This window comes from Bos indicus x Bos taurus, chromosome 6 (assembly GCF_003369695.1).
Source record: "Bos indicus x Bos taurus breed Angus x Brahman F1 hybrid chromosome 6, Bos_hybrid_MaternalHap_v2.0, whole genome shotgun sequence".
Classification (NCBI taxonomy): Eukaryota; Metazoa; Chordata; class Mammalia; order Artiodactyla; family Bovidae; genus Bos; species Bos indicus x Bos taurus.
Genome location: NC_040081.1, coordinates 92,846,854 through 92,874,740, shown reverse-complemented (window position 1 = coordinate 92,874,740; position 27,887 = coordinate 92,846,854). Strand labels below are relative to the sequence as shown.

At 43.4% G+C, this 27,887-nt stretch overlaps 2 protein-coding genes across 5 annotated transcripts in view; both read right to left on the bottom strand.

The window, feature by feature from the left end:
* ANXA3 (annexin A3) overlaps positions 1-17,409 on the bottom strand; it is a 73,281-nt gene extending 55,872 nt beyond the window's left edge. The window contains exons 1-2 of one of the 2 annotated variants that reach the window (XM_027544848.1): positions 17,391-17,409; positions 12,315-12,367 (exon numbers count right to left, since the gene is read on the bottom strand). In XM_027544848.1, the coding sequence (XP_027400649.1) occupies positions 12,315-12,329 (15 nt within the window). In that variant the 5' untranslated portion in view covers positions 12,330-12,367; positions 17,391-17,409. Of the gene's footprint in view, positions 1-12,314; positions 12,368-17,240; positions 17,337-17,390 lie in introns of those variants that run through there. The other variant, XM_027544847.1, reaches the window with a different exon arrangement.
* Positions 17,410-23,353: 5,944 nt separating this feature from the next.
* FRAS1 (Fraser extracellular matrix complex subunit 1) overlaps positions 23,354-27,887 on the bottom strand; it is a 535,024-nt gene continuing 530,490 nt past the window's right edge. For all 3 annotated transcript variants that reach the window (XM_027544845.1, XM_027544843.1, XM_027544844.1), the window contains one exon: positions 23,354-27,575. In XM_027544845.1, coding sequence (XP_027400646.1) covers positions 26,982-27,575 — 594 coding nt within the window. In that variant the 3' untranslated portion in view covers positions 23,354-26,981. The remainder of the gene's footprint in view (positions 27,576-27,887) is intronic.

The following is a 27,887-nucleotide window of genomic DNA, read 5'->3' as shown; positions in this document are numbered from 1 at the left end:
GGGCTATTATAAAACATTAACTCACTTCCTCCAGTCTTATCTGTGATTAAAGATATGACTTCCAATCAGAGCTTCTGATCAGCTTAAGATAACCAGTGCCATTTCCATAAAAATGGCAGGAATATGTTTACAGGAATATGATGTTTTAGACACTTTACTCATCCTTGATGTATATATATATATGGTTTGGTAAAGATATAACTGATGTTTGTCCTGAATTCCAGCCACAGAGCTTCAAAAACCATTGAGGGACTTCTCTGGTAGTCCAGGTTGGGAATCTGCCCTGCCAGTGCAGGGAACCTGGGTTTGATTCCAGGTCCGGGAAGATTCCACATGCTGAGGGGCAACCAGACTCCTGTGCTACAACTATGGAAACCTGTGTGCCCTAGGGCCTGTGCTCTGCAACAAGAGAAGCCACCAGTGAGAAGCCTGCAGTGCACCGCAACACAGAGTAGCCCATGCTTGCCACGACTAGAGAAAGGCGCCTGCAGCAACGAAGGCCCAGCACAGCCAAAAAATAAATTAATTAATAAATAATTAAAAATCCATTGGGATTTCCTGAGTGACGGGAGTGACTTTGTTGTGCTACTGAGGTGACTCAAGGCAGGCCCCAAGATACTGAAACATCAGCCTGGTCATGTGATTAGAAGGCTGCCACTTTGGGAGGGGAAGAGGACTGGAGACCAAGTTCAGTTGTGGCCACTGATTTAATCAATCCTGGCTATGCAATGAAACTCCAGTGAAAGCTCTGGATGTCAGGGCTCAGAGGTGCTTCCCGGCTGGAGAACCCCCAGATGTTCAGGGAAGATGAGGCACCCAGACTCCATGGGGAGAGGTGAGGAAGCTTTGAATCCAGGCCCCTCCCAGACTTTGCTCTATGTGTAGGTCTTACAGTAAAACTGCAGTCCGAAATACACTTTCAGTGAATTGTGTGAGGTATTCTAGAGAATTACTGAACAGGGTCATGGACACCCTCTAATGTGTAGCCCCTGGGTCAGAACAGCAAGTGGCTCAGAGACTTGAAGCTCCTGTCTGAAGTCAGAACAGAGCTCTGAAACCTGTGGCATGTGTGCTTAGCCATGTCTGACTCTTTGTGATCTCATGGACTGTAGCCCACCAGGCTCCTCTGTCCATGGGATTCTCCTGGCAAGAATACTTGAGTGAGTTGCCATGCCCTCCTCCAGGGGGGTCTTCCCAACCCAGGGATCGAACCTGCATCTCTTCTGGCTCCTGCATAGTGGGTTCTTTACCACTAGCACCACCTGGCTTATCCAAAGGGTAGTTAAACAATGAAAGCAGCGAGTACCTAGTTCAATGGACTCTACTGTAGACTGTCCAGCCATGACCCCAGTTCTCCTTTTTATGACTAAGTGGTTAAAACGCAAACTCTTGAATATGACTTTGAGCAGGTTACTTTGTCTCTTGCTATGTCTGTTTCCTCATCTGTAAAAAGAGTACAATGCTAATGCTAAGTCACTTCAGTTGTGTCCAACTCTGTGTGACCCCACAGAGGGCAGCCCACCAGGCTCCCCCGTCCCTGGGATTCTCCAGGCAAGAACACTGGAGTGGGTTGCCATTTCCTTCTCCAATGCATGAAAGTGAAAAGTGAAAGTGAAGTCGCTCAGTTGTGCCCAACTCTTAGCAACCCCATGGACTGCAGCCCACCAGTCTCCTCCGCCCATGGGATTTTCCAGGCAAGAGTACTGGAGTGGGGTGCCATTGCCTTCTCCGAAAGAGTACAATAACAATATCTATATCCTCTAAGCTTTGAAACCATTAGACCAGTTCATGTGAAGCCTGAACCTGGCATGCAGTGAGTACTCAGTAGATGTTGTAATCATTATCATTTTGGTATAGTAATTTTTTCTAAGAACATATTCCTTGATAACTGATATCCCTGCAGCTGTTCTAGTAAAGAAGATTCTGCCTGTTTCCTGGACCTGATTTATTACAAATTGATAGCATCCTCCTGCCCATCGGAATGATTCTGAGCCATCTGAAACCAATGGATTTTCCCCAAACAGATGCTCTCTGACCACACCTATTGTAGTATTTTCTTCTGTCCATGGAGAATCCCATGGACAGAAGAGCCTGGCAGGCTACAGTCCATAGGGCCTCAGAGAGTCGGGTATGACTGAAGTGACTTAGCACACATGCACACACCCTTTGGATGAGATTCTTCATATTTAACGGAAGTTATATTTTATAAAATTTCTTCTATACCTTGGTTTCAGAGCTGCGCTATGTTCCTCTTCCTCATTTTGCAAACTAGAGTTTGGAATGGGGAAGGGAGAGTGTATAGCAAGTTCAGATGTAACAAGAGTTCATGATGATTATAGTGATTATGAGCTAAAAAAAAAATTCTTTCAGTAGCATAATATGTAGAAAAATTTTAGTAGCGTAATAAAAATACCAATTTGAGAGTTCAAACAAAGTGACCTGCATTCATCAATGTTCTGTAAAAGAAAGTTAGAAACTGACCAAGGAGCAAAGAGCTCAGCGTATTCTCAGGAGAAACCCAGCCCTGTAGAGGTGTATACAGGAAAAATACTGCCATGGCATCTTAATAAGAATGCTCCAAGACATTCTAATTCATGTTCTGCCTGAGTACTTGCTATCGATGTAAAGGCAACATATGAGAAGAGATCTTGAAAAGAGTACAAACCGATAGGAAACCAGGTCCTCTAATCTGGGGTGAAGTAGCAAAAGTCAAGCCTGAACAGAGGTAATAAGTTTCCCTTGTTAACTGAATGTAGAGCATCCTTATGAAACCTTCCATAAGCCAAAATGGTGTAAAGCCAAGAGTCTACCCAGCTTTTTGAAAGTTCACTTTAAACCACTTCTGTTTTAAGGAAGATCTACATTAAATATGCAGCCATGAAATTACAAGGTGTTTTTCTCCTTGGAAAGAAAGCTATGACAAACCTACACAGCATATTAAAAAGAGAGACATCATTTTGCTGACAAAGGTCTGTACAAAGCTATGGTTTATCCAGTAGTTATGTACAGATGTGAGAGCTGGACCATAAAGAAGGCTGAGCACCAAAGAATTGGTGCTTTCCAATTGTGGTGCTGGAGAAGACTCTTGAGAGTGCTTTGGACTGGAAGGAGATCAAACCAGTCAGTCCTAAAGGAAATCAACCCTGAATATTCATTGGAATGACTGACGCTGAAGCTGAAGCTCCAATACTTTGCACCCAATGTGAAGAGCTGACTCATTGGGAAAGGCCTTGATGCTGGGAATGATTGAAGGCAAAAGGAGAAGGATGAGATAGTTGGATAGCATCACTGACTCAATGGACATGAATCTGAGCAAACTCTGGGAGACAGTGGAGAACAGAGGAGCCTGGATACTGCAGCCCATGGGTTCACAAAGAGTTGGACATGGCTTAGTGACTGAACAAGAAACAACACATTAACATAGTTAATTTTTGCACAAAAGCAAAAATCCTCTTCAGATTTCTTTCAGTAGCAAAAATAGGTACAATCGTACCACACATCTTTATTGCAATTCATTGTGCTTCACAGATAGTGTGTTTTTACAAAGTAAAGGTTTGTGACAACCCTGCATCAAACAAGTACATTGCACCACTTTTTCCAGCCTCATTTGCTCACTGAATGTCTCTGCATCACATTTTGGTAATTTCAGCAATACTTTAAACTTTTTCGTTATTGCTATATTTGTTATGGTGATCTGTGCTCAGTGATCACTGGCGTTATTATTGCAAAAAAAATTATGACTCTCTGAAGGCTTCAATGATGATTAGCATTTTTTTAAGCAATAAAGCATTTTCAAATTCCTTCTTTAGACAATGCTATTGTACACAATAGACTACAATATAGTACACGTTTTTTTTTCTGGTTATATTCTCCATGTTGTACAGTATATCCTTACAGCTTATTTTATACCTAATAGCTTGTGAAGTGAAGTGAAAGTCGCTCAGTCGTGTCCAATTCTTTGTGACCCCATGGACTATACAGTCCATGGAATTCTCCAGACCAGAATACTGGAGGGGGTGGCCTTTCCCTTCTTCAGGCCTAAGAGCTTATTTTATAGCTAATAGCTTGCACCTCTTACTCCCCGGCCCTTATAGTGTCTCCACCCCCATCACTGGTAAGCACTAGTTTGTTCTCTATACCTACGAGTCTGCTTCTCTTTTCTTTTTTTTATATTCGCTGGTTTGTTTCGTTTTTTAGATTCCACATATTAACATTACGTCTTTCTCTGTGTGACTTATTTCACTCAGCATAAGGCCCTCCAACATGCCATCCATGTTGCTGCAAATGGCACAATTTCATTCTTTTTTTATGGCTGAGTAGTAGTTCCTTGTCTATCTACCTATTTACACCACATCTTCCTTATCCATTCATCTGTTGATGGCTTAGATTGTTTCTGTATTTTGGCAATTATAAATAATGCTTCTATGAGCACTGGGATACATGCATATTTTCAAATTAGTGTTTTTGTTTTCTTCAGATATATACTCAGGAGTAGAACTGCTGGGTCATATGGTAGTTCTATTTTTAGTTTTTTGAGACACCTACCTGCTGTTTTCCACTTTGGCTGCATCAATTTACATTCCTACCAACAGTGTACACGGGTTCCCTTTTGTCCACATCCTCACCAATATTTGCTATATGTATTCTATTTAATGACAACCATTCTGATAGGTATGAGATGGTATCTCATTGTGGTTTTAATTTGCATTTCTCTCACGACTAATGATGTTGAGCAACTTTTCATGTGTCTCCTGGCTATCTGCATGTCTTCTTTAAAAAGAGGTCTATTTGGCTCATGACAGGAGCCTGGCGAGCTATAGTCCTTGGTGTCGCAAAGAGCCGGTCATGACAGAGCATACACATGCACACACACATACTCATTTTTTAATTGGGCTGTTTGCTTTATTGATGTCAAGTTATACCTGTTGATGTATTTTGAAAATTAACTCATTGGTCATCTCATTAGCCAATATTTTCTCCCATTTCAATAGGTTGCCTTTTCATGTCATTGATGGTTTCCTCTGCTGTGCAAAAACCTAAATCTAGTTAGGTTTCACTTGTTTATTTCTGTTTTTATTTCCTTTGCTTTAGGAGACAGATCCAAAAAATATTGCTACAGATTTATATCACAGAGTATTCTATCAATGTTTTCTACTAGGAGTTCTCATGGTTTCCGAAATCTAAAATGTACTGGGAAACCAGAAAATTCACCTGACTTGCTTTCTTATGATGTTCGCTTTATTGCTTTATTGCGGTTCCAGGTTGGTCTGGAACCAACCTGCAATATGGCCGATGTATGCCTGTCCTAGCGTAGGTCTAAAAGCAAAGTGATGTAACGTAAACTTTCGAAAAGTGGGGTTACCTTATTCAAGAATTCTAAACAAAGGAAATAGCAAAGCAACATCTGAAACAATGGGAAGGTTGCAACACTCCTAGACAGAATATACAGTCTTAAGAAACCAGCCAATGTTTCATCTTCAACGATAACGTACTGAAATTGCAACCGAAATCTGCCCTCTTGATCTTATCACACTAGTAAATTGACCACACTCTGGTAACCACAAACAATCAACAGTTTTGTAGAAAAACACAGGCTCATTGCTCATTTGTGTTTGGGTGTATACATGCTTTTGTGTGTAAGAGGGAAAAGACAACAGAAAAAGCTTAGTGATAAGCGTATTTACAGAAATCTTGAGAGCTTTTTCAAAACTGTGGTTTAAAAAAAGCATAACATAAAGTTTACCACATTAAACATTTTTAAGTATACAGTTCAGTAGTGGTGAGAATATCCACGTTGCTGTGAAACATCTCCAGAATTTAACTTCTTCATTGTACGGAACTAAAATTCCATCTCCATCAGGCAACAAATCTTTTTTTCTCCCTCTTCCCAGACCTTGGCAACCACAATTCTATTTTCTGCTTTCATGAATTAATTTGACTACTTCAGATATCTCATTATAAATGGAATCAATCATACAGTATTTTGTCTTCTTATTACTGGCTTACTTCTCTTAGCGTAATGTCCCAAGGGTTCATCTATATTGTAGCATATATCAAAATTTCCCTCCTTTTAGAAGTTGAATAATATTCCACTATATGCATATTCCACATTCTGTTTATCCATTCATCCGTCATTGAACACTGACTGGGATTGCTTCCAGCTTTCAGTTATTGTGAATAATGTTTCTATGAACCTTAAGTGTGTAAATATCTCTTGAAGATCCTGTTTTCAATTCTTTGGATATTTACTCAGAAATGGGATTGCTGGATCATATGGTAGTTCTATTTTATTTATTTATTTATTGGCCGCACCTTGTGAGATGCAGGATCCTAGTCCCCTGACTGGGGATCAAACCCAGACCCACCCTGGCAGTGAAAGTGAAAGTATTAGTTGCTCAACTGTGTCCAGCTCTCTGTGACCCCATGGACCGTAGCCCACCAGGATCCTCTGTCCATGGAATTCTCCAGGCAAGAACACTGGAGTGGGTTGCCATTCCCTTCTCCAAGGGATCTTCCCAACCCAGGAATCAAACCTGGGTCTCCTGCATTGCAGTCAGATTCTTCACTGTCTGAATCACCAGGGGAGTGGGGAGCCCCAACCACTGGACACCAGGGAACTCCTGGTAGTTCTATTTTTAATGTTTTGAGGAACCATCATAGTGTTTTCCACAGTAGCCCTGAGTTGTTTTTAATATTTGCTCTCATACATCTCACTCATAAAAGCTAGCTTTTGAGAGAGGAGGAAAATAAGGAAGAAAAAGCAAGGCAGTGGGAGCCCCTCTCAGGCTACAGCCTCCTTCTTCACTGAACCCCTCAATTGCCCACCCACAGCACAACTTCCCTTTTCTGTTCCCTTCCCTTCTTTCCTGTCACTGGGTGCCCCATCTTCCCATTCCCTTCTGGTAGGCAGAACCATGGCTCCCAAAAAAAATGTCCACACAGTAATCCTTGGACACTGCAAATGTAATGTTACATGACTAAAGAAGTTTGCAAATGTAATTAAGGTTCCAGACCTTAAAACAGAAATTAGGGACTTTCTTGGTGGTCCAGTGGTTAGGACTCCGAGCTTCCACTGCTGGGGACAGGGGTCCCATCTCTGGCCAGGGAACTAAGATCTCATGTGCCACTCACACAGCCAAAAAGTGCAAGTTAAAAAAAAAATCAAAATGGAGAAATTATCTTGGATTATCCAGGTGTGGCCCCAGAAGGGCAAGCTAGAGAGAATGCAAAGCCCAAAACAGATTCCATGCACTGTAGCTGCTCTAAGATGTAGAGGCCACCCACAAGGACTAGCAGTGGCCTCCAGGAGATAAGGACAGCTCCTGCTGACAGCCAGCAAGGAATTCAGTCTCATAACTGCAAGGAACTGAATTCTGCCAACAACCCAGGTAAGGCAGTGGTAAAGAATTTGCCTGCCAATGCAGGAGATGCAAGAGACTCAGATTTGATCCCTGGGTCGGGATGATGTCCTGGAGGAGGAAATGGCAACCCACTCCAGTGGGTTTTCACTTTCCTTGCCTGGAAAATTCCATGGACAGGGAGCCTGGTGGGCTACAGTACATGGGGTCACAAAGAGTCGGACATGCCTGAGCATGCACGTATATAAATAAGCTCAGAGGTGGATTCTTCCCAAAGTCTCCAGAAAGGAAGGCAGCCCTGCCGAGTCCTTGATCTTAGTGCCATGAGACCCATTTTGGGCTCTAATGTATATAACTGTGTGGCGGTAATAAAGGGGTGCTGTTTTAAGCTGCTAATGTGTGGTGACTGCTTATGAAAGCAGTAGGAAATGAATACACCCTCTCTCATACTTACCTGGGTCTCTCCCAGACCTTCAGAAAATGTACCTTGACTTTGAAGGTGTGTCAGTGGGAGAGCCAGACCAACTAAATCATTAATGTCAATAAACCAATGGACAAGGGCTAGAGGGAGACTAATTTTTTGGAGAGATGAAATTTTTTTTTTTTGCATCAGACTCTACTAGAAAGAACCCACCTGGCAATGCAGGTAGACATAAGAGACGTGGGTTTGATCCCTGGGTTGGGAAGATCTCCTGGAGGAGGGCATGGCAACCTACTCCAGTATTCTTGCATGGAGAATCCCATGAACAGAGGAGTCCATTGGTGACTTCAAAGCTGAGCATTAAATATTTATCAGTGTACCACTGATGATCGTAGCCTGCTTGGTGGGCTACAGTCCTTGGAATCGCTATGAGTTGGACCCAACTGAGCGACTAACCACGCACACACACACCACTGATGACAATAATGGGCAAATTTAAAATTAAGACATGATTTGAATTCAAGTGACTATTTCTGATTTATATTAGAAAATTGTAATCAAATGACACTGAATTTAGGGCTGTATGAGTTTTGGCAGAAACCTGGATAATCCCACGGACTGAGGAGCCTGGCAGGCTACTGTCCAAAGGATTGCACAGAGTTGGACATGACTGAAGTAATTAGCACAACTAGATAGCCATAATGAAGTGCTGTGTTAGTAGCTCAGTTGTGTCTGATTCTGAGACCCCACCAGGCTCCTCTGTCCATATGATTTTCCAAGCAAAGATACTGGGTTGCCCTTTCCTGCTCCAGGGGATCTTCCCGACCCAGGGTCGAACCAGGGTCTCCTGCATTGCAGGCAGATTCTTTATTGTCTGAACCACCAAGGAGGCTTTAGAGAGCCATAATAGCAACAGGAATTTCAGATCTGGAAAGCAGAAGATCAGCCTACTGACCAGTGATGGGGAATCGTGTGGCACCAAGCAAAGCCTCATGATGATACATCTCATCAGATACCAACAGATACATCAGATACCAACACTGAGTGTACCAGGGCTTGCTCACATCTCCCTTGTAGTTACCCTTGAAGTCTCCCTGCCCCTCAGTTATAAAATATGATGCATTTTCAGAAAACCCTAAAGAGTCCACCAGAAAATTACTAGAAATAATCAATGACTACAGTAAAGTTGCAGGATATAAAATCGACACACAGAAATCCCTTGCATTTCTATACACTAATAATGAGAAAACAGAAAGAGAAATTAAGGAAACAATTCCATTCACCATTGCAACAGAAAGAATAAAATACTTAGGAATATATCTACCTAAAGAAACTAAAGACCTATATATAGAAAACTATAAAACACTGGTGAAAGAAATCAAAGAGGACACTAATAGATGGAGAAATATACCATGTTCATGGATTGGAAGAATCAATATAGTGAAAATGAGTATACTACCCAAAGCAATTTATAGATTCAACGCAATCCCTATCAAGCTACCAACAGTATTCTTCACAGAGCTAGAACAAATAATTTCACAATTTGTATGGAAATACAAAAAACCTCGAATAGCCAAAGCGATCTTGAGAAAGAAGAATGGAACTGGAGGAATCAACCTACCTGACTTCAGGCTCTACTACAAAGCCACAGTTATCAAGACAGTATGGTACTGGCACAAAGACAGAAATATTGATCAATGGAATAAAATAGAAAGCCCAGAGATAAATCCACGCACATATGGACACCTTATCTTCGACAAAGGAGGCAAGAATATACAATGGATTAAAGACAATCTCTTTAACAAGTGGTGCTGGGAAATCTGGTCAGCCACTTGTAAAAGAATGAAACTGGACCACTTTCTAACACCATACACAAAAATAAACTCAAAATGGATTAAAGATCTAAACGTAAGACCAGAAACTATAAAACTCCTAGAGGAGAACATAGGCAAAACACTCTCCGACATACATCACAGCAGGATCCTCTATGACCCACCTCCCAGAATATTGGAAATAAAAGCAAAAATAAACAAATGGGACCTAATTAACCTTAAAAGCTTCTGCACATCAAAGAAAACTATTAGCAAGGTGAAAAGACAGCCTTCAGAATGGGAGAAAATAATAGCAAATGAAGCAACCGACAAACAACTAATCTCAAAAATATACAAGCAACTCCTACAGCTCAACTCCAGAAAAATAAACGACCCAATCAAAAAATGGGCCAAAGAACTAAATAGACATTTCTCCAAAAAAGACATACAGATGGCTAACAAACACATGAAAAGATGCTCAACATCACTCATTATCAGAGAAATGCAAATCAAAACCACTATGAGGTACCATTTCACACCAGTCAGAATGGCTGCGATCCAAAAGTCTACAAATAATAAATGCTGGAGAGGGTGTGGAGAAAAGGGAACCCTCTTACACTGTTGGTGGGAATGCAAACTAGTACAGCCACTATGGAGAACAGTGTGGAGATTCCTTAAAAAACTGGAAATAGAACTGCCTTATGACCCAGCAATCCCACTGCTGGGCATACACACTGAGGAAACCAGAAGGGAAAGAGACACGTGTACCCCAATGTTCATCGCAGCACTGTTTATAATAGCCAAGACATGGAAGCAACCTAGATGTCCATCAGCAGATGAATGGATAAGAAAGCTGTGGTACATATACACAATGGAGTATTACTCAGCCATTAAAAAGAATACATTTGAATCAGTTCTAATGAGGTGGATGAAACTGGAGCCTATTATACAGAGTGAAGTAAGCCAGAAGGAAAAACATAAATACAGTATTCTAACGCATATATATGGAATTTAGAAAGATGGTAACAATAACCCTGTGTACGAGACAGCAAAAGAGACACTGATGTATAGAACAGTCTTATGGACTCTGTGGGAGAGGGAGAGGGTGGGAAGATTTGGGAGAATGACATTGTAACATGTAAAATATCATGTAAGAAACGAGTTGCCAGTCCAGGTTCTATGCACGATACTGGATGCTTGGGGCTAGTGCACTGGGACGACCCAGAGGGAGGGTATGGGGAGGGAGGAGGGAGGAGGGGTCAGGATGGGGAACACATGTATACCTGTGGTGGATTCATTTTGATATTTGGCAAAACTAATACAATTATGTAAAGTTTAAAAATAAAATAAAATTAAAAAAAAAAAAAAAAAAAAGACCAGAGCATGGAAGGTGATGCATTGAAAACAGTCTTTATGTATATTTTTTTTTCTTTTCTTTTTTTCTCTAAAACAGAATCACTCTCTCCATACTATTCTGTAACTTGACTTTTTATTTATAAATATATATTTGGATACTTTCTTATATCAATATAGACACAGCTGACCCACTTTTTCTCATTTTTAAGTGATGACATAAAAATGGCTACAAGTTACAGCTGAGTAATACCATACCTCACAGATGGCCACTTATGCTATCTGCATATTTTCATTAGTATAAATGAATGTCCATCAGCCTATATTTTTCCAACCTTATGCAAGTATTATCTGCATGATAAATACCTAGAAGTGGAATTACTGGGTTACAGGGGATGTGCATTTAGACACTGATAGATATTGCCAAAATACCATCCCCAAAGAGCGCCAAGTTTATTCTTCCATAAACAGAATATGAGAGTGCCTCTCAGACCACATCCTCTGCAACACTGGTCTTCATTCATTTTTTTGACCTTTACCAATACTTAGATAGAAATGATTTCTCATTGTGTTATTTGCATTTCCTTATTTCTCAGTGATGTATAGCATCTTTTTATATATTTGTTTTGCACGTTATTTGTAATTCTTTTCATATCCTATTCATGTCCCTCAAAAGCTTTTTCATCAAGTTCATTTTTCGTATTGATTTATTCAAGCTATTTTTATGTTAATGAAATGAATCTTTTGTCGAATGTGTTGCAAATGCTTTTCCCCTGTGGGTTCCCTTCTGACTCCACTGATAGTATTGCTTGCTGTCATAAATTATAAATTTGTATGTAGATAAATAGATTGATATTTTTCTTTTAAGCTTTTGGTTTGTATTATGGTTGTAACTGCTTTTCCCACTCCAAGATAATTTTTAAAATTTACCCATATTTTGTCTCTTTCATTTCAATATTTTATACATCTGGACAAAATATCTGAAATTCAGTTTCATGAAAGAGGAGAGATGGAATACAGATTTACCTTCTTCTTCAAATAGCTAGATGTTTTCATAACATCATTTATTATATAAGCCTTCTCCTCTCTGATATAAAATGGCTTTTCTTATAATAAATTCCCATATCACATAATTTATTCTGTTATTGACCTCCCTATTTCAGTGTCAGTACAAATTATTTTAACTAAGTACCTTTACAATACAATACATTTTAATATTTTCTTATTTTTAGACATCCTCTAGCTTTGAGGGCATGTTAATTTTTCACAGGAACTTTTCATCAAATTTCAACTTTTTCTTAACATTTTGATCTTCTGTATTTTGATTTGATTCGGATAAGTTACTGTTACAAAGGCTTGATTTTTACTTACCCAGATAGATGCCATGATAGCCCACCTTTCTCTTGAGTTGAGATCACACTAACCTATTAAAAGAAAAATAAAGCATCGAATGGTATAAACATGGGGTTCAGAGCACAATCATCTCAGTCTAACCCTTAAACTCAACCCCAGGAAACAGAAGCCAATATTCAAAGAGAAACCATCTCAGGAAGAAGACTTGTCTCTAATATCAAGTACCCCATTTGCTAAACAAATATTTGCTGATAACTAGCTATAAGGGACTGTGATAGACCTGTGTGTGTCTGTTTGTGTTCAGACACGTCCAACTCTTTTTCGACCCTATGGACTGTAGCCCACCAGGCTCCTCTGTCCGTGGAATTCCCCAGGCAATAATACTCGAGCAGGTTGCCATTTCCTTCCTACTCCAGGGCATCTTCCTGACCAAGGAATCAATCTGCATCTCTTGTGTTTTGTGCATTGGCAGGCAGGTTCTTTACCACTAGCGTCACCTGTAAAGCCCTGTGCTAGACCTGTGAAGGGTTCAAAACAAGAGAGAAGAAAAAAATCTCTGTACTCAAAAAGTTTGCAAATATGTTTACGGAAAGCCAATTTTTGACTCACTTATAATCCAGGAGAACTGCATTGATTGCTGACTTCCTTATTAACTACCGTCATAGAGAAAGCAAAAAAAAGAAAGATAAGTCGCTCAGTCCTGTTTGACTCTTTGTGACCCCATGGAGTATAGCCACAGGCTCCTCTGTCCATGGGATTCTCCAGGCAAGAATACTGGAGTGGGTTGCCATTTCCTTCTCCAGGGGATTTTCCCAACCCAGGGTTTGAACCTGGGTCTCCTGCACTGCAGGCAGACTCTTTACCATCGGAGTCACCAGGGAAGCCTCCCACCATCATAGGGAACAAAAAAAACGTGTCCCCTCTTCTCCAATTTTTAACTAGCTTCAGTTTGAATCCTTGTGTTTCTGAAATCTCCATTTACATTTTACAAGGCTCCAAGTCTACAGCCTTTTATAAACAAACATGCTTGCTTTTTGAGGAAGGTCCATATCTTGGTAGAGCCTGTAGGTATAAAGGGGTATTTTTTTGACAGTCCTGACTGGGAATCCAGTCACATACATAGGGAATCCTGGGAATCCTGTCATACGCAGACATTGTTCAAACATGCTGCCACTCTTCCCAGGAACAAAATATTCTAAATATTCAGTGATAGCCCACAGTAAAGTTCAACAGGAAATGACACTATTAGTCCCTAGAAACATTTAGCCTCAATATTCTCAGAATCACTGATGGAAGGGCAGTTGACTCTCTAGTTATGACAGCTAATGCTACATCCCTCTAAACATACAGTGGATTCAAAATATCATCAGTTCTGGTTTTGCCCCTTAAAGCTAGACACAATCTCTTTGAGCCTCAGTTTCCTCATTTATAAAAGGGGAGAGGATGGCCACTGCTGGCATTAAATGAAATTATATGTGTTAATAATGTCAGCAAATGTTTTGAGTTTCTACTATGTTGCAGATAATACCAAAACACTACATGGTCAATTCTGAAAGGCTAGAGATTTTTGTCATGTCTGTTCACTGGGGCACAGAAAGCACTAAAAAATGCTATGGAATGAATAAATGATTCAATATAAGCCTCACAATGATCCAGGGGAGCTGAGTGTCATTTATAACATCTCCAAGTTGCAAATGAGGAAGCTGAGGCACAGAAAGGTACAGTCAGTCCCTCCACATCCATGGTCCCAGAGTCCCTTCATATCCATGGTCCCGGGCCCTCTCCCCAACCTTGTCCAGCATTTAACAAAATCTGAGGGTGCTTAAATCCCTTATACACAAGGGCACGGTACAGTTGGCTCCTGGAATCCAGGGGTTCCACACGGGCAGGTTCCGCCAACCAGAGTTTGGCTTCGAAAGGGAAGCTACATTCCAGCCACACAAGGAGTGAGTGGCCTCCTACTGAACCTAGGCAGTTACACTCCAAAGATATGCATTTAACCCCAAGTTTCTTACTTACTTGGCCCAGCCAATACACTGTCAAAGCTAATGGTCAATACGTGCTTATGTGCTCAGTGGCTTCAGTCGTGTATGAATCTTTGTGACCCTATGGACTGCAGTCCATTGGATTCTCCAGACAAGAAGAGCAGAGTGGGTTGCCATGCCTTCCTCCAGGGAATCTCTCCAACCCAGGGACTGAATCCACATCTCCTGCACTGTAAGCGAATTCTTTACCTGCTGAGCCACCTGAGAAGCCCCAATATGTGTTGATCCAGTATAATTTGTAAATTATGAACATTTATCACAGGTTTCAGAAGTGAAGAAGACCTAAAGAACCTCTTGATGAAAGTGAAAGAGGAGAGTGAAAAAGTTGGCTTAAAGTTCAACATTCAGAAAACTAAGATCACGGCATCTGGTCCCATCAGTTCATGGGAAATAGATGGGGAAACAGTGGAAACAGTGGCTGACTTTAGTTTTTTCGGCTCTAAAATCACTGCAGATGGTGATTGCAGCCATGAAATTAAAAGACGCTTACTTCACGGAAGGAAAGTTATGACCAACTTAGACAGCATATTAAAAAGCAGACATTACTTTGTCAACAAAGGTTCGTCTAGTCAAGGCTATGGTTCTTTCAGCAGTTACGTATGGATGTGAGAGTTGGACTATAAAGAAAGCTAAGCACTGAAGAATTGATGCTTTTGAACTATGGTGTTGAAGACTCTTGAGAGTCCCTTGGACTGCAAAGAGATCCAACCAGTCCATCCTAAAGGAGATCAGTCCTGGGTGTTCACTGGAAGGACTGATGTTGAAGCTGAAACTCCAATACTTTTGCCACCTGATGCGAAGAGCTGACTCACTGGAAAAGACCCTGATGCTGGGAAAGATTGAGGGCAGGAGGAGAAAGGAATGGCAGAGGATGAGACGGTTGGATGGCTTCACCGCCTCAATGGACATGGGTTTGGGTGAACTCCGGAAGTTGGTGATGGACAGGGAGGCCTGGTGTGCTGTGGTTCATAGCGTCGCAAAGAGTCAGACACAACTGAGCGACTGAACTGAACTGAACTAAGAAGTGAAGAATTACTCCACAGTGGAGTCTAAATGACCCAATGATAGAACTTTAAAACACCGTTTTCTGAAAGATTAGAGTGTTCACATCAATTCCTTTACTTCCTCTTTGGTGCCTATATTTCAACAAATGTCCCTATAGAGCCACAGACTTCTGGGAACGAGGCTCTGGTCTTCTTTGAAAGTGAAAGTCGCTCAGTCTTGTCTGAGTCTTTGTGACCCCATGGAATATACAATCCATGGAATTCTCCAGGCCAGAATACTGGAGTGGGTAGCCTTTCCCTTCTCCAGGGGATCTTCCCAACCCAAGGATTGAACTCAGATCTCCTGCATTGCAGGTAGATTCTTTACTAGCTGAGCCACAAGGGAAGTCCAAGAATACTGGAGTGGATAGCCTATCCCTGTTTCAGGGGATCTTCCGGACCCAGGAATTGAACCGGGGTCTCCTGCATTGCAGGCAGATTCTTTACCAACGGAACTATCAGGGAAGCCCTCTGGTTTTCTTTACATTTTTCAATTCGTTTTCTTACTAGTCTGAAGTTTTCTGCCTTCATGAGAGCAAATGGCGTAATGTTTTTATGAGTTACAATTTTCACGAAGTTGATTTTTTTTTTTTAAAGTTGTGAAAGTAGCTACTCCAAAGGGCAAAGTCTGTCTATGTGGAACACAAATCCTTGATAAGAATTTAGCCCTCCGACGGATTCATGTTGATGTATGGCAAAACCAATACAATATGGTAAAGTAATTAGCCTCCAATTAAAATAAATACATATTTAAAAAAAAGAATTTAGCCCTCCATGTTACAACTGTCTTCTTTTTTAATTTTTATTTATTTGAGTATAGTTGATTCATTGTGTTGTGTTAGTTTCATGCATACAGGAAAGTGAATCGATTATACATATATCCACTCTTTTTTTTCCCCTGTTTCCACACAGGCCATTGCACAGTACTAAGTAGAGTTCTCTGTGCTATACATGTCCTTATCAGTTACCTATTTTTTAATATATATAGTAGTGTGTATAGGGTGATTCCAATCTCCTAATTTATCCCTCCCCCTCCTTCCACCCAAATGAACTTACTTAACAAAACCGAAATAAAGTATAGATGTAGATAACAACCTTCTTATCAGCAGCCAAAGGGGCCTCCAGCGACCCTGAACCTTCTTGACCAGGGGGAAACCACAATTTCCTATATATGGTCAGTTGCAATCAGTACTCAGATCCCCTTGTCTGTTGACTCAAATGCCAGGGGAATGATTCACGTCCAGTGAATCAGACTACTGTAATCAAAGAAAAAGGTGAGTCTTTTGAGGGAAAGGCAAACTTCTGGGGCTCCTAACGTCCAATATCTAAATAAACTTTCAACTCCTAAAAAAGTCAGGTGAAATAAAATTAATTGCCTACGTGAAGAGGAAGACGTGCTCACAAAGATGGGTGGGTTTCCAAGTCCTCAGAACCGAGTTCAGAACTACTCCGGAGACACCAGGCACCGGAAAGGCTATTCCAACTCCCGTTCTTTTTCTGTTCCCAAGACCTTCAGAGTTGGGGAGACCAAGATGGCCAACTGCATCCCCGCGCCGCTCGCTGTGATGAAAAGCTGGTCAGCGTGCGCCCCGCCCTGACCAGGACCGAGTGACCCTCTCAGGGCAGGCACTTCTGCTGCCTGGGGCCTCGGCTTCCTTGATTCTGAAACCGGGGCCGTGGACTCCATGCCGGCCCATCCCCCTGGGACCCTGCAGCCGGGTCGGTGCGCGCCGTGGGTGCCAGCCCGGCGCTGAGCTTGCAGGGGAACCGGTCGACGCTCACCCGGGGATTCGGGCCGCAGGACAGAGAGGGCAGCGGGAGAGGATTGCGGCTAGGCGTGGGGAGGCTGAACTTACCTAGGGAGCCGCCGCGGGAGCCGGCGTGCGGAAGAGCTGCCAGCGAGGGAGTGCGCCCCGCGAGCCGCTGCTCCCCTCTCCCTCCCGCCCGGCAGCCCGCCCCGGGACCGCACCCCTTCCTCCCGCCCCTCCGCCTCCTCCCGGCTCCACCTGCTCGCCAGCGGCGGCCGGAAAAGGGAAGCCGCGCCCAGGGTCCCCGGGCTGCAGTTCCCCACAGGTTCGTCTTAGACCTCTCCGATGGAGTGTGGGGGCAATCTCTAAACTTTCCCACCCTCTTTTCTCATCCTCATAGTGAAACCCTGTGTCTTCCATTTTCACTTCTCCGTCACATTAAGTTTTTTTCAGATATTTTGCGATGCGTGTTTTGTTCTGACCTTGTGGATTCAAAGATGAGACAGTTCCCACGTTGCAGAGAAATGGAAAAAGAGGAATGAGTTTTTCCTTCCCTTTCCTGAGACCAAAAAAGAGAACAGTAAGCAGGCCTGAACATCCTTAGGTTTTTTTTTTTTTCCTTCTTTCTTTCTTTTTTACTTTAATTGCTCCTAACTCTGCCTATCTGCAACTAAACCTGCTTTTCTGCCCCCTAACTTTGCAGGCGCCAAATTTTGTACGTATTATCCTTTGCTTACCCTTGCAACACTTCCTTCCCCTTGTAATTACATACCAGAAAGAAGGACTCAGAGCCACCAAACTACAAGGCTCAATTGCTGGGTTACTGATGCCAGCCTATCAGTGTTTTTGACAAGATCCTAACACCTTTGTTCCTCATCTCTGACTCCTGACTGCGAGCTGTCATCCCCTAGACTCCTCATGGTGGGGTTGGGGGTGAAGGGCAGCCCTCTCTGCCAGCTGAGAAATAAAGCCACCTTTCTATTACCTCCAAACTTTGTCTCTGTATTTTTTAATCGGCTTCAGTGGGCAGAAAAAGCCAAGATTTTGGTTGGCAACAATTTGGGAGGCTTGTCTGGCAGTTGGTGGCAGGCAGGTGGCCCCACAGGGCCCCTTAGCTATGGCAACACCAGGGACTCCTTTCATAGGGAGGTGCCGGGATCACACCAACCCGCGTCCCAACTTAGCTGTGGAACTCTGGGACTGTGATGGAGAAAAGGAGAGAAGTTACCCTTTCAGCTGCTAAGGCTGAGGACACTTTTCTTCTCTCTTTCGTGCCAGCCTGAACTTTCTATCCCAGAAACACTGGATATTGGAGGATCAGAAATGGGGCGTCTGGTATATGGAGACTCACTAGCATTTAGATAAGTGCCCTGGTGTGCACCTCATGATGTTTTCCGTTTGAGGAACTGATGCAGTTCCAGTTTGGGGGTGTCTCCCTATAGAAGGGGGTCCCCATTTGTAACGCACCGCTTTGAACATACGTCACAGACTTAGTGGTACTCAAAAGTCATATTTGGGGCATTCTTGCCATTTCGTTTTGGGACTTCTGGGCATCTCTTTGCCATTTGTTTTGTTTTTAGTGACTTCCTGCTATCAGGGTTTGGTTTGGTTTGTTTACTTTGGTTTGTGAGCACAGACATCTGACCCGAACTGCTTGAGCTGGAATGGGAAGCACTTATTCTAAGATTTCATCTGAGTCCCTTAGGAAAAGTCCTAGATTACTGGCAACCTATAGTTAGGACGAGTATTTACTTAATTGGAAATTAAAAGTGCTCACACTCACATAAAAAATTTTTTTTGAGGGAGCTCTTTTTATTGTGTATGTAATTAAGGTGATTTTTTTTTTTAAAAAAGGAGAAGCTGGCTTGGTAACTTTAAACAAAGACTTCCCAGAGGGAAACGTATGTTTTTATGCATCTTTGAGGTGGAAAATTTCTATCTGATCTTCCTAGGCTGTTCTATTGTGTGTGTTTGTTTGTGTTAGGCCTATAAGAGGTCTTTTTATAATTTATTGGTGGCCAAATGATAAGTTCTTTTAAAATTAGAGAAACTAACAATTATTAAATCTAGAGCACAGATGAAAAAGCCTGCGACAACTCTAAGGTTTTCCTAGGAATGGTGGGATTTTGTTGCATGGGGAAACCAAACTTTGGGCTATTGCAAAGCCATTATACCATGCTTTGAAAGGTGCAGATTCTGAACCTTTGATTTGGATCAAAGTGTGTTGTTCGCTCAGTCCTGGCCAACTCTTTGCAACCCCATGGATTGTAGCCTGCCATGCTTCTCTGTCCAAGGGATTCTCCAGGCAAGAATACTGGAGTGGGTTGCCATGCCCTCCTCCAGGGAATCTTCCCCACCCAGGGATGGAACCCAGGTCTCCTGCATCTCCTGCTCTGCAGGCGGATCCTTTACTGCTGAGCCACCAGGGAAGACTGTTTAAGAGGACATCCTTCCTTAAATGGAAGAGGAGCTTCAATAGAGAAAGCAGAGAGGTGGTCTTGCTTGTCAAGTCAGTGTCAGGGAACCAGCTGACTTCCAAATCTAACACGTTGAGTTTTCTGCCAAGATAGAACAGCCTTCCGTTCTGTTATAATTTCTGACTCCCATTCAGGGACTGCTACAATAGATTATCAAGTCCCAGCTCATCCTGGAACATTCTGGGATTATTATGGGAGCAACAGGGGGATATGTATTGAGAGCCCATAATTTATACGACATTGAGAAATGCGCTTGGCATATATTGCCTTATTTCATGTCTACAGAAGAGCTTCAATTAGGTGTGATTACCTGTATTTTGCAAATTCAGAGACAGGCTCAGTGGGATTCAGTAACTTCTACCAGTTGTGTCCCACACAACCAGGAACTAATAAAGTTGGATTTCTACTCAGAAGGATATGAAACACATGGTGTTTACATGCAGGATTTATTTTAATTGCTCCAGGTTCAGGGTTTAACCTCTTTGGTTTTAGGATGGCAACTTGAAAACAAAATGCACTTTGTTTTTTGAGGTTTTCTAGTTGTGACAATTGCCCAGTTACCACCATTTAAACTAGAATCATGCTGCGGTATATTTATAAAATTAATGCTTTTCCCTCAAAAGATGAATTTTCTCAGAAGTAAATTTTAGATGGTAAAATGATTAGAATGATAAATATTAGGATCCCAGAAACCATGTTTATCATCATCCAAAAAAACCCCAGAAAAGACTGTTTGGTGAAACTTTCACCATTCTGAATGCATTGAACAATGCTGTAGTTTTATAAGAAGCTGCCTTTCCTATGTCCCCTTTTTTCTCTGCTAAAAAGAACAATTTGAGAGTCAAATATAACATTGTAGTGCAAAGTCATAGGAAATTATAATCACATGGGCGAGAGCTGCCCGACAGGACCTGTAGCCTAGGAAGGATGCAAGCATGGCCAAAACCAGGGCCTAGCACTGGGGGGAAGGTGGAGGCCAAGGGCCCAAGAAAGGCTTGGAGAAGCAATTTCAGAAGCCAGTTTCCTGGAGCATAGGAATTGGGGCAGAGGATGGGTGTGCAGGCAAACAGAATAAGCAGCACAAGGACTTCTGGGAGTTACTGGTCCATTTTGGACACATTCCTAATTTAGTTGGAATGTTTAAGGGAGACATCTTGAAACATTTTTTTTAAATTTTATTTAACAATTTACAGAAACTCTCCCAAAGCCTGGATTCTAATAAACTTCTCTGACTTGCTGGTCTTGGGGTTTGGTGCTGTGTGTGTGCTCAGTTATGTCCAGCTCTTTGTGACCACATGGTCTGTAGCCTGCAGCCTTAAATTAAAATGACCATGGGGATAAAATTCTGCTAGCTTTTTGTGTTTTTTTTTTAAGAGAGAGTTGCACCATGGGGCTATTTTCTTGTATCAATCAAGTGGCTGGATTTTTTTGGGACAAGCATTAAAATCAGAGGTATAGGAGCTTTGGACCATATTTAAGCAATATGAGTTTGTGCAAATACTTGAAATCCTGGGATTCATGTGGAACATTCAGAGAAAATTGTCCAGGACAATGATCTTCAACTATTTTACAGGGTCTTAACCAGGACTGAATGAGGTAGAGAAGGTGAAGAAATCATTGATCTTGACTGGCATGCGTGCATGTTAGGTTGCTTCAATTGTGTCCGACTCTGTGACCCCATGGACTGTAGCTCGTCAGGCTCCTCTGTCCATGGGATTCTCCAGGCATGAATACTAGAGTCGGTTGCCATGCCCTCCTCCAGGGGTTCTTCAAACCCAGGTCTCCTGAGTCTCTTCATTGGCAGGAGGGTTCTTTACCACTAGCACCACCTGTGTGCCCAATATGATATTGACATCGTCCCTAGGATTTTACCTGGGCTAGTCGCAGTGTGCTCCTGGTTAGAGCTATCACAGGCTCGTTTGGGGATAGAAACTTCTATTTTTATTTATTTATTTAGTGTTGACTTTGCTGGGTCCTCACTGCTGCACGCGGGCTCTCTCTAGTGGAGGCAAACTGGGGCTACTCTCTAATTGTGTTACATGGGCTTCTCACTGCAGGGGCTTCTCTTGCTGTGGGGCACAGGCTGCAGGATGCTTGGGCTTCAGTAGTTGAAGCGCGGGGGCTCAGTAGTTGTGGCTCACAGGCTTCATTGCCCGACAGCAGGTAGGATCTTCCGGACCAGAGACTGAACTGGTGTCCACTGCATTGGCAGGTGGATTTGTAACCACTAGACCATCAGGGAAACTTGGAATAGAATCTTTAGTACACACTGTGGCATCTGGAGAAGGCAATGGCAACCCACTCCAGTACTCTTGCCTGGAAAATCCCATGGGCGGAGGAGCCTGGTAGGCTGCAGTCCATGGGGTCACTAAGAGTAGAAAACCACTGACTGACTTCACCTTCACTTTTCACTTTCATGCATTGGAGAAGGAAATGGCAACTCACTCCAGTGTTCTTGCCTGGAGAATCCCAGGGACAGGGGAGCCTGGTGGGCTGCAGTCCACGGGGTCGCACAGAGTCAGACACGACTGAAGCGACTTAGCAGCAGTAGCAGTGGCATCTAAATATTAGGTTGAGAGGTGTAAACCACTGCTCCTGGACTGTTTTGACTTATAAAATTAGCAATTTCATGGGGTTGAATCTAGTAGGATATTCTCCATAGTCTCCCTCACCCGCTCTCATTATGTTTCTTCAAAACCCTAGTCTGAGATATCACAGAATCTAAACGAGAACTCATTTTCTGCCACTTTCCTCCAAGTTTCCATGCAATTTCAGGTCTCAAGAAGCATTTTGATAGCCACTCTTAGCAATTCATAGATTGGTTCCTGAATCAGCTTCTTCATGGGCCCAAGAGAATTGCACTCTGGGGCGGAGGGCCTGCTTTTAGGCCAAGGACCATCATAGGAAATTCTGAGGAAGTTAAGTTTACACAAAGCCGGTGGCAACATCTAAGGAAAAGGAAACCCTAGGTTAGGTTGTGGCATCTCTTCCCTGGATTTCATGAAAAATCTTTCCCAAGTCTTGCTGGGTTTGCAAATGTGCTATTTGAATGTACCAACAGAGCCTTGGTGATCACTGTCATTGGTTTCTCAGGGAGGACAGGCTTGCGGAATGCCTGGCCTCAGTTTCATTCTGACTCTGCCATTTTTCCTGCACCAGCCAATACATTCTTATTTGGAGCTTTTGTCAGTTACAGGGTGAGTTATGGACACAAATCTTTGTGCCCAGTGATGTCTTTGGTGGGCCAGTGGCTGAGACTCCACACTCCCAATGCAGAGGGCCCGGGTTTGATCCCTGGTTGGGGAACTAGATCCTACCTGCCACAACTAAAGATCCCACGTGCCACAACAAAGACCTGGTACCGCCAAATAAATAAATAAAAATAAATATTAAAATAAACTTTGTGCCTGCATAAAAGGACATAGTCTTTTTCACACTACTTCAAGTGTCCTGAGAAGGTTTTATGATGATAAATACTGCATCAATGATCATCTTTTGCACATGGAAATTTTAGTTATTCTTCTTTTCCTAGGGTTTTAACAGAGGGCAAAAGAAGAACTATGATAATATGAGGATAGGTAATTTATTCTTGATCTTAGCCCAAGCAGTGAATGTCTCAGATTCAACCCCTTCAGAGGGATTTTCTCCAAAAAATATGTCTCAAATTTTAGAATGATTTTGCCATCTCCATAGCACTGTTTTTTGTTGATGAGGTGAAGAATCTAGTAAGATGAACACAGCAAATAAAACAGACTGCCATTTATTAACACAAATTTATATAGTGGCATATGCTATTGGAGAAATCAGAAATTCATAACACACAGATTGGTATTGGAAATACAAAAATCATTTCAGAGTCAAGGAATCAGGTTGACAGCACCACAGATGTTTTACTCAAGTCTGAGCAGGTGTGTAGTATCTGGGAATGAATACCTAGGGTACACCAAGACTACATATTGTAAGATTGTGCAAACATATTCCCACACTCTTTCCGCATCTCCCCATAACAATCCACAGGAGGCCAGGAGGCCTGGGGCACAATCAGAGGGCAAAGATGCAGACTCTTCTTTCTTTGAACCTTCACAGCCAGCTTGTGATAGCAAATAGCAACCCCTGAGGGGCTTTTGTTCCTGTTCACCTAAAGGCATGGTAGGAAAGGTTAGTAAAACACACACACGGCCTTAGTGAGCGAGTTAGAAGAATTGAAAGGAGAGCTTTGACTGGAATAGCATCCCAGGTCAGTCAGCAAATTTTCTGCTTCCTCATATGACATATAAAATGAAATGAAAAATTCTGTATCGAAGCAGTACATCTCCGCTTTACATCTCTGAACACCTCCTATTTCACACGTGTGCATCCACTAGAGAAGGATGAAGTGTATGTGGTGGGGGTGGAGGATAGAAAGGAAGGGGGGCACAAATGATCCCAAGGACTTCCCTTTCACACTGACAACTCACTATCTCAAGGGTCACTTGAGACCCTTCCACAGAGGCTGCTAGGAGTGCGCTGAGATCAGCCTCCACTCCTTCCCACACCAGCCCCCTTCTGCCTCCTGTCCTCACTCTTCCCACCCACGTGCCCTGTTTAGTAGGATCGGAAGGGCCGTGCCAGAAGGCTCTCCCAGCAAGTGGGAAGCTGCTGCTTTCACATGTAAGCACTCAGGCATCTAGGAGTGGTGAGACACACAGGCCACATCAAAAGTTGCTCCGCGAGTGACTGGCTCTGTCTTGGAAGAAACAGTGGCAACCTTCTAACATAGGTTGTTTTTGTTTAGTTGCTAAGTCCTATCTGACTCTTGTGACCCCACAGACTGTAGTCCGCCAGACTCCTCTGTCCATGGGATTCTCCAGACAAGAATACTGGAGTGGGTTGCCATTTTCTTCTCCAGGGGATCTTCCCCATGAAGGGATCGAATCTGTGTCTCCTGCTTTGGCAGGTGGGTTCTTAACTTCATTGCTCTGGAGAGAATTCTGTGCTGGGTTGATGAACTCTTCAGTCATGAAACACCAGTTCTTGGTATTCATGAGGCCAGTAGAGACATTCTGCCTCCAAACACCCCAGCAGGTCTCACCTGAGCAGGCAGGAGAATCGGGTTTGGGGACCCAATCTCTCCAACTCTCCCTTCCCTAGAAAGTTAGAAAGTTAAGTCACTCAGTCGTGTCCAATTCTTTGCGACCCCGTGGACTGTAGCCCTTCAGGTTCCTCCGTCCATGGGATTCTCAAGGCAAGAATACTGGAGTGAGTTGCCATTTCCTTCTCCAGAGGATCTTCCCATCCCAGGGATCAAACCCAGGTCTCCTGCATTGCAGGCAGATGCTTTAACCTCTGAGCCACCAGGGAAGCCTCACACTCATCTTGGAATGCTCATCAAACTCTCCTCCAACTGTCCTGCTCAGGACACTGACTCACAGTCTCATCTCCTGTTAACATGCTATTCCAGCTTCTCAGTTCAGTCCTCCTCAAATCCATGCCAGATTCATGCCTGTGTCAAGTGGTGTTTCTCTGCCTCAGTGAGAAGACTATTTTAGGATCCAAGTAGGAGAGGTTTTTTTTTTCTCTACTTGCCCTTATGATATTGGCACCATACTCTCTGTCCCCTGCCCTAAATCGACTCCTCTATCCTTCATCCATAACACCATTTATTTGTTCACTTAAAACATATTCCTGGAGTGCTTGTGATGTGCCAGGCTCTGCTAGAGAACCCAAGGCATGGCTCAGACCCGCCCTCCTCTCAAGGAGCTTGGACTCCAGCAGAGATGCCTGAAACCTTACATGGTTCATTCTTTCTAGCTCCGAGTACCAAAGTGCTTCCAATGTGGAATGTTCTCAGAGTGAGGCTCAACTCTAATACAAATATTACACGGTGTGAATGCTCCGCGATTTGCTCAGCGGTAAAGGTGTGACGGGTGTCAGGAAGGGGAAGTGTCTTTTCCTCTCAAACAACAGAAAGGTGCCTCCAGTTCAAAACAACATGACATGCATGCTTACGTTTTTGCCAACTCAGCAGAAATAAAACAACACAAAAGCAAGTGGTGTGCACACTACATACTACATCATTAAGCTGCTATTCGAACACTAAATCATTTTAGGGCCATGTGTTCATGGCCTTGTCATGTGCTGTGCTGATATGGTAAAATAAGTGCCTGAGCTACCAAAAAAAGAACCCCCAAAAGAGAAATCCCTGAAATACTGTACCGGAAGCCCTGCCTGTATTTGCTGAGCGAGTACTCTGTCTGCTGTGAGCACTAGCCCTTTTGTGCTGTGAGTACCAGGGAATCCTCAACTCCCGTTTTACTTGGGGCCTGAGCTTTCTCCTGATTGTCTTTATTCAAAGGAACCACTGACTTCTCTGAAGCCCTAACAAAATAAAAGCCCCACAGCTAGCAAAGCACAGGGCTTGTCTATTACGGGACTGGGAAAAGCCTGGGGCAGCAGGAACTGTGGTAGGTGTGTCAAGCACCCACCGGCAACGTTGGCTAAAGGGGCACAGTGGAGCGATCCTGCCTGGCAGCCATCCTGTTCCAGGGAGGATGTCTCCTGGCCGCAGTGTAAACCAGCTGGGTATAAGAAATCCCCTGGGGCCGAGGGCGCAGAGCCTCTCTGATGTGCTCTGAGTCACCTGCCAGGTCCCTCCTTCCCCCCAGGTTTCAGTGCCCCTTCCATAAAGTAGGAGGGGGTTTCCCCCATGCCTGATGCCTGACAGGAGAGGCTGAGGTTTCTTGGAGAAATGCTCTAGTCCAGAGCAGTTTAAAGCCCCAGGTGAAAAGGGCTGGTGATGCAAAGTACAGTCGGAGGATGTAGAGTGCAGACTGTCAACTGGACGCATGAGCAAAAACATAGGTGCTTATTAGCAGAATTCTGAGTGGGATCTGTGCATCAGCAATGTGAACTCTGCGGTCCAGATGCCCAGGAAAAGCGCAAGCAGAAGGGAGCTGGAGCTGGAGGGGAGGGTGGGGGAGTGGAGACCAAAAGCACTGCCCCCCTCCCCCGCCCCCCCCCCCCCCCCCCCCCCCCGCCACTTTCTGCCTTTGAGACCTTTCAGTACATCCCTGTGCGCTCCCTCTGCTGATCAAAGTCCAGTCCTAACTCTGAATACTGGCTTTCCAAGACTAGCCTTACAGAAGGAACAATTTGTAGCAGAGACTTAATGGGATCCACGGAAAGAACTCCTTCCATCCTCTGGGGTCTCAGTGGTTCTTTGTCCCATGAGGTAGCTCAGTTGTGAGTTGATGCAAGTGATGTATGCCTTCCGCCACTGAACGCTATCATATTCCCTTTTTTAATTGGCAAGATTATAAAAAATACCAGTATTTTCCCCCCGTTTTATAAAAATGACTTTAGAAAAAAAAAAAATACACATGGGTCTCCTCCATTAAACTTCTGTTCCGTCCTGTAAATTGTTGTGAACTCTGACTTCCAGATTCAATTTCTTTACTTTCGCACCTCTGAACACGTACGCGCGCTCGGCTTCTCCAAGTATGTTCACATTGCGCACCGTGCAGTACTGTCTGTCCACATTCTTCTCCACCCTGTCTACCCCTCTCTTGGGCATGTCCACCTTGGTGTTCAGAGGGTATTCCTCCAGGATGTCCCCCGTGGGCGGCTTCTTCCTTTGTTTCTGGCATTTCCTGGTGATGAAACAAGCCACCAAAGACACCAGAAGTAGGAGCATGATGGCAGCAAGGGCGCTGCCGATAGACGCCCCGGTTTGGGAGAGAGAAGCAGCTACGACTGGCTCTTGCATCTCCAGGTTCAGGGACTTCATATTGGTGCCATTCTTGACTTGGTCTCCTTCATTGTCATAGATGAGGGACTCGTCAAGGCTCAGCCAGCCACTGGGGTCTGCCAGGTCCCTTTGGTGGCGCCTCAGAGGGGCCGTGAGAGAGCGCTGGACCCTGGGGCCTGAGATGGTATCAGGACCAATGATGTAGATCACCTGAAGGTACCACTGGTGTCCTGCTTCCACCTGCAGGAGGAGGAGACGGGAGATGAACTGAACATGTCACTGATGCCCACAGACCACCGCTGAAGAAGGGAACGGGAAGACCACTGCCCACCACAAGCTTCCATAGGTAAATGGTTTCAAGAAAAGCATTAGCTACACCAGTGTTCACAGCTGCATTATTTACAATAGCCAGGATATGCAAACAACTTGAGTGTCCATCAGATGAATGGAAAAGGAAGATGTGGTGTGTGTGTGTATATATATATATATATATATACACACACATACAATGGAATACTATTCAGCTATTAAAAAAATCTTGCCATTTGTGCC